The sequence below is a fragment of the Engraulis encrasicolus genome, chromosome 14 (genome assembly GCF_034702125.1).
Source record: "Engraulis encrasicolus isolate BLACKSEA-1 chromosome 14, IST_EnEncr_1.0, whole genome shotgun sequence".
Classification (NCBI taxonomy): Eukaryota; Metazoa; Chordata; class Actinopteri; order Clupeiformes; family Engraulidae; genus Engraulis; species Engraulis encrasicolus.
In genome coordinates, this window is record NC_085870.1 from 18,311,067 (window position 1) to 18,318,566 (window position 7,500).

Consider the following 7,500-nt stretch of genomic DNA (forward strand, 5'->3'; position numbering starts at 1 on the left):
TAGGCGATGAGCACGGCGATGATGACCAATAGCAGCAGGCCGCCGCCCCCGCCGATGCCGATGATGGCGGGCAGCGTCAGCAGGCTGTCGGAGTAGATCTGCAACGTCCCTGGGGAGTAGCTGAAGCCGCCCACGCGCACCTGAGCAGAGAGGAGAGGAGGGCAGACACACACACACACGTGGTGGTCACACACATGTTGTCACAGACATAGCGTAGGCACTTGGACACACACGCAATACACACATGGATATAGACATATGCATGCTGAAGCCGCCCACGCGCACCTGAGCAGAGAGGAGAGGAGGGCAGACACACACACACACGTGGTGGTCACACACATGTTGTCACAGACATAGCGTAGGCACTTGGACACACACGCAATACACACACACACACACACACAAACACACACACGGATACAGACATATGCATGCACATGCGTACACATGGACACTCACAAAAGCACAACAATTACCTCTTAATGTATGTTCTCTACAAGTCTTCTGTTGTCCAGTCTTGTACTTTAAATGTCTGTATGAGCACTGTCTATGTCCATACTGTCTTAAGTCCATGTATAAGTACTGTCTATGTCTATACTGTCTATGTCCTTACCTAGATTAGTCTATGTCTGTATGGGAAAGCAAAAAATGTAATTTCAAATTCTTTGTATGACCAGTGCATGTAAAGAAATTGACAATAAAACCTACTTGACTTGACTTGACTTGATATAGCGTTGGCACTTGGACACGCACACAACACACACACTCGTGGATATACAGTAGATATATGCATACATACACCTGCATATACATGGACACACACACGCGCGCACACACACAAATGCATACACAAACATACAGAGACATAGACACACAGCCAAAACACAGGCGATGGCCATATGTTTGCATACGTATGGACGCAAACATACATACACACAGACAACAAAGGCTCCTGATTAGCTGCATATGGCAATGAACAGCTGCCTGAGCTCTTTGCTGGTCGCTCTCATGCATATATGCTCAATTACACACACACACACACACACACACACACACACACACACACACACACACACACACACACACACACACACACACACACACACACACACACACACACACACACACACACACACACACACACACACACACACTTCTAAACCCTCACACACACACACTTCTAAACCTACCCACACACTGACAGCCAGCAATATGGGTGAACATAAAAAGCTGATGCACTCGCAGCTGCACACACACACACACACAAACACACACACACAGACACACACAGACACACACACACACACACACACACACACACACACACACACACACTTCTAAACCCTCACACACACACACACACACACACACATGCACATACACACGCACACGCACACGCACACGCACACGCACACACAAACACGCACACGCAGACACACACACACACTTCTAAACCCTCACACACACACACACACTTCTAAACCCTCACACACACACACACACTTCTAAACCCTCACACACACACACTTCTAAACCTACCCACACACTGACAGCCAGCAATATGGGTGAACATAAAAAGCTGATGCACTCACAGCTGCACGCACACACACACACAAACACACACACACACACACACACACACACACACACACACACACACACCCATCACACACCACTCACACTGATGTAGGTGGAGAACAATATCAGCACTCAAAAAAGAAATAAATAAACTGAAATCATACAGCCCATGAGACAGACTGATACGCGGCGCGTGTACAATGTAGGTCACGTAACGCTCTTCACCTATTTCTATTATCTGCTCATAATTACAGCGCTTATCTACAGCTGATGATGCGCCGCCGCCGCCGCCGCTAAAGACCGCTAATGCTAACAAACAAGCGCAACGAAAGCACCGCACTGCAGCACTAGGTCAGAGAGAGAGAGAGAGATAGAGGGAGAGAGAGAGAGAGAAAGAGAGAGAGAGAGAGAGAGGGAGAGAGAGAGATACAGGGAGAGAGAGAGAGAGACATACAGAGAGACAGAGAGAGACAGAGAGAGACAAAGAGAGAAAGAGAGAGAGAGAGAGAGAGAGAGAGGGAGGGAGAGAGAGAGATAGATAGATAGATAAATAGATAGATAGATGGATAAATAGAGAGAGATAGATAGATGGATAAATAGAGAGAGAGAGAGAGAGAGAGAGAGAGAGAGAGAGAGAGAGAGAGAGAGAGAGAGAGAGAGAGAGAGAGAGAGAGAGAGAGAGATAGATAGAGAAAGTGGGGCTGTGTGGGGCTTTGTGAAGGAAAATCGCTGTGGATTTTTTTTTTTTTTAAATCCCTGTAACGAGAGCTGGCGCTTTGGCGAAGCAGCTGCTACGGCAACTGTCACCGCTGCGGCTGCTGTTAGTGCTGCTGTGGCCCGACACATTAATGACTGTTTCTTCTCTCCTCTCGCCGCCAGTCACAGCACTTCCATCAAGCAGCGAGCAGCCTAGACGTTCTTAGGTGCTGATGGGCTGCTACTTGGTGGCTTCACTCTGGGCCGCTGACAGCTTTGGCGGGGCCCAGGACAAAATCATCTGAAAAAGCCCCCCCCAGCCCAATTGATATAATGCATCAAGGACCCAATATTGCGCCTCCTCTCTCCCTGGGCCCGGGACAACTGTCCCCTTTGTCCCCTCCTGTCGGCACCTCTGGCTTCACTGACAGTAGACTGGAGGAAAGGAGAAAAACTGGGGTAAGGATTGAGAGGGGTGGGGTGGGGTGGGGTGGAGTAGGGGGGAGTTGAGATAAAGAGGCTTGCCGTGATAGACTTCCCACTATAGGCTCCACTCTTGTGCATGGAGAGGGGCTTGGGTGACAGGTAGGTTTGTCACATCTGACTTCTAAAAAACTGGGACACATTGACGCACGAGCGTGAAACATTAATGATATGGTGTTTATTTCAATGGGGAATAATATGAGGAAGTGCATGATAAGAAAACGGGACCGTTATTCCATTTTCCTGGACAGACCATAACAGGGGCAGCCGTGGCCTAGTGGTTAGAGAGTTGGTCTTTCAATCTAGGGGTTGCCGGTTCAAATCCACCCTGACCTTTCCCTACATCTCCATCCATGGCTGAAGTGCCCTTGAGCAAGGCACCTAACCCCACATCGCTCCAGGGACTGTAACCAATACCCTGAAAAATCAGCTAATCAGCTAATTGCAATGTAATGTATGTAATATAATGTAATGATTCTTCGAGTTTAAATAAATGAAATGAAATGTAATGTAATAATAACAGACCTGGACGTGTGGCAACACTAGTGACAGGGTGGTGCTGTGGAACCCCCCCCACCCCGATCCCACCAAGTCAGAGTTTGGGGTCACACAGGCCTTGGAGCAGTCATTGCTAGACCAGAGATCCCTCTTAGAGATCAACGGACAGTTGACTACAGAGGACAAATAAGGTTGGTCAGAGAAAAAGTGCTTGGCATTACACTTGCCCTTGCAAAATGGGAGGTGCCTGAAGATGTCAATACAGCAGGCCATCTTTCCTTCCATATGCTTTTTGGGGGCTCTAAGACAATCGAAAAGCTAGTCAAACTGACATTACATTACATTACAATCCATTTAGCAGACACTCTTCCCCGAACTGACAAAATCAGCAACATGCAATGTGTACAGAAAAAAGAGAAAATGGGGGAAAGCGGGTGATGGATTAGACAAAGAGCTGTCACTGATTCTACTATTGTGATTCAAGAAGGGTCCTGAGGTGTTGAAAACAGACCCCCACCCACCCTCCACCCCACTCTGGGTCAACGCTAGGGGGGAGAGACAGAGGGGGGCCTAAGAGGAGTCCAGGCTAGTCCTGGGCACCAGTATATACACCAGGCCTCGCCCAGTCTCCGCTGCATCTCAACTTTTATATAGGTCATACTTTATAGGTCGTATTTTATAGGTCGAGGACAAACATCTGTGCCTCTATCTCGGGGGCTTCTTCCCTCTATTCTTTCTCTCTCTCTCTCTTCCCCTCCTTCTCTCATTCTCCCTTTTTTTCCGTCTATCCCTTTCACCAACCCGCCTACCCACCCACAAACTCCCTCTCCCTCTGTCCTCTCTGTATCTCTCTCTCTCTCCATTTGCATCTCTCTATCCCCCACTCTCTCTCCCTCCCTCTATCCCCCTCTCCCTCTCTTCCTCTGCGTCTCCTTCATTCCCCCTTCCCAGGGGTTCAGTTTCGCTCACAGAACGAGAGCAGACAGCTTGGGAAAATAACAGCGCTATTTTCATAGTGCTCGCCAGATGGGGGGTAGGGGGAGGCAAAAAAAAAGAATCGATGTAAAGATAAGGAGTGGATCATGTCTGAATGTATACTGGTGACGTCTAATGTGCGTGCGTGCGTGCGTGCGTGCGTGCGTGCGTGCGTGCGTGCGTGCGTGCGTCCGTGTGTGCGTGCGTGTGAGGCCGTAATGGGCGGTCGTTGAGCGGAAATAGACCCATCCCTCTCATAGTCGGTCCGTGCAATAGCTTTGCTCTACATCATGGAGATACAGACTACAGACTAGTACTGCATCTATTAATAATTGAGAGTCTTCTACGAGCTCCGTAGCAAAACAAATGCAGACGAGCCAAGAGCGTGTGTGTGTGCGTGTGTGCGTGTGTGCGTGTGTGCGTGTGTGTGTGTGTGTGTGTGTGTGTGTGTGTGTGTGTGTGTGTGTGTGTGTGTGTGTGTGTGTGTGTGTGTGTGTGCACATAGTGTGTGTGTGTGTGTGTGGCTGTGTGCACGCATGTCTGTGTGCACTTCTTACCATGAGAAAAAAAAAAAGTTTGCAGTTTGGGTCAGACAAAGACGTGAAGAATGAAAGAAATTGAGACGAATGAAAAAAGAAATAGGGAGAGGAGAGAAGAGAAGAGAAGAGAAGAGGAGAGGAGAGAAAAGAAGAGAAGAGAAGAGAAGAGAAGAGAAGAGAAGAGAAGAGAAGAGAAGAGAAGAGAAGAGAAGAGAAGAGAAGAGAAGAGAAGAGAAGAGAAGAGAAGAGAAGAGAAGAGAAGAGAAGAGAAGAGAAGACAGGGAGGTCTGAGAAAATTAGTGCAGAGCAACAACCAGTTGGGATAACAAAGATAAGAGGAGATGAAAGATAGACTGAGGAAAAAAGAGAGGAGAGAAGAAAAATGATACTTAGAGAAACAAAAAGAGAGAAGGGTTAGGCAAGCAGAAGGTTAAAATAACAACCGTGATGGAGGAGGACGATGACCATAATGATGATGGCAATGATGAAAATGATGAAAATGATTGTATTGTGTTGTGTACTGCAGTGCAGTGTTGGCCTAAGCGAGGGCAGCAATAAGGAGGATGGACGATAAAAGGTGAAAACTGTAAAAACATTTATACAGAATGAAGCATTTCTTTACCCGACACAGTACCTTAGTAGTTCCAATGCAGTGCAGTGTGTGTTTGTGTATGCGTGTGTGTGTGTGTGTGTGTATGCGTGTGTGTGTGTGTGTGTGTGTGTGTGTGTGTGTGTGTGTGTGTGTGTGTGCGTGTGTGTGTGTGTGTGTGTGTGTGTGTGTGTGCGTGTGTGTGTGTGCGTGTGTGTGTGTGTGTGTGTGTGTATGTGTGTGTGTGTGTGTGTGTTCTCACCATGACTTTGTGTTCTCCGGTGATGTCGGGCCATTCGCACATGAGCTGTGTCTCTGAGACGGTGAGCACACAGGGCATGTCCCCGATCAGAACCGTGTAGTTCAGCCTGGAGTTCCCTGGAGCCGACGGGATGAGGTTCCGCCCCTAGAACCGAACAAACAGAACATCCCACATATAGTCACACATCAGAGATGCACTTCACAGAACGGAAATGCACATTGACACTGAAAACACTGAACATAGTCAGACATTTTTAATTATAAAGAATTATTTTATGTGCACATACATTGTCTAGTGTTTACTGTGTGGGCCAATGTGTAATAATGCAAATCGGCACCCTGTAGGGCCTGAACGTATGGTTGAAAAATGCACGGCAGAGCTGACTGACTTGGTCTAATGGTGCAATAAATATCAAAATATCATATGCAAAAAGCTCATAACATGCGCACAGACATCCTGACACATGAGCTGGCCTGTAAACATTCTCAGAATTTAGTTTTTACCCTCTCCCTTTACACACACACACACACACTTGCAGAGGTGCACACACGTACGCAGGCACACACGCACACTGATTAAGGCTAGAGGTGGAATTCTGTTAAATCTTTGGAGGTTTGTGTCAGCGCCACATTAGCTTCAGCTATCCGAGGGAGGCAAGTCATTTAAACGTGTAAATAACACTCAACACTATAAACACGCTTGCTTGCACACCCACACCAACACACAAATTCCCAAAAACACACAGGCACACAAGCTCACACAAACGCACACATAAAAACACACACACACATACACAAAAACACACACACAAAAACACACACACAAAAAAACACACACACACACACACACACAAAAAAAAACACACACACAAAAAAACACACACACAAAACACACACAAAACACACACACACACACACACACACACACACACACACACACACACACACACACACACACACACACACACACACACACACACACACACACACACACACACACCTTCTGCATCTCCCCCATTACCCAAGAGGCTTTGCAAAAGGGGAAAAATTAATTGCTTGGAAAATCTGATGCACATCTAATTTATCTGCGATTATTTAATGGAATTGCCATTTTTTCCTTTTTTTTCATTCTCTCCTGGTTACTGCTGTGCAAAAAGGGAGGCAGTAATCAAAAAGGTCTCACCACTGATTGTTATTTAACCCACAAACTCAGTTATGGGAGTCACGCTTTCACACGCTTTTCTCCCTCTCCAGCTTCACGGCTCATTTTTGATTGGCTTCTGCAGAGCTGGCTGGTAGGATTTTTTTTGGGGGGGCGAGGGGTTTTGTGGGCTGTGTGCATGTGTGTGTGTGTGTGTGCGTGTGTATGTGTGTGTATGTGCGCGTGTGTGTGCGTATATGTGTGTGCGTGAGCAGGTTTTTGTATGCGTGCGTGTGTATTCATGTGTGTGTGTCTGTGTGTGTGTGTGTGCGTGCGTGCGCAGGTTTTTGTATGCGTGCGTGTGTATTCATGTGTGTGTGCACGTGTGTGTGTGTGTGTGTGTGTGTGTGTGTGTGTGTGTGTGTGTGTGTGTGCGTGTGTGTGCGTGCTCGCGTGCATGTGTCTGTGTGTGTGTGTGTGTAGATTGGTAATAATAATGTGTGAGGGGGCCTCTTTGCGGAGGCCTATTATAATACCATTATCATTTTTTCTACATGACATCTTTGAAGTTCAAGGGAGAACCTGAGATATTCAAATGGCTATAACAACATTTCAAAAAGCCAAAAAAGCAGACAGGAGAGAGAAATATATATCTGAACTGATAAAAGGTTTAAAAGGCCTCTGTATTTGAAGAGAGGAGAGTGGTGGAGAGAGAGAGAAAGGGGACAGAGGAGAGAGAG

The 7,500-nt window shown here is 47.0% G+C and overlaps 1 protein-coding gene across 2 annotated transcripts in view; it reads right to left on the reverse strand.

The window, feature by feature from the left end:
* plxna1b (plexin A1b) overlaps nt 1-7,500 on the reverse strand; it is a 367,657-nt gene that overhangs the window by 42,792 nt on the left and 317,365 nt on the right. For both annotated transcript variants that reach the window (XM_063215125.1, XM_063215124.1), the window contains exons 19-20: nt 5,621-5,764; nt 1-140 (exon numbers count right to left, since the gene is read on the reverse strand). The exon at nt 1-140 is cut by the window's left edge and continues 95 nt beyond it. In XM_063215125.1, the coding sequence (XP_063071195.1) occupies nt 1-140; nt 5,621-5,764 (284 nt within the window). The remainder of the gene's footprint in view (nt 141-5,620; nt 5,765-7,500) is intronic.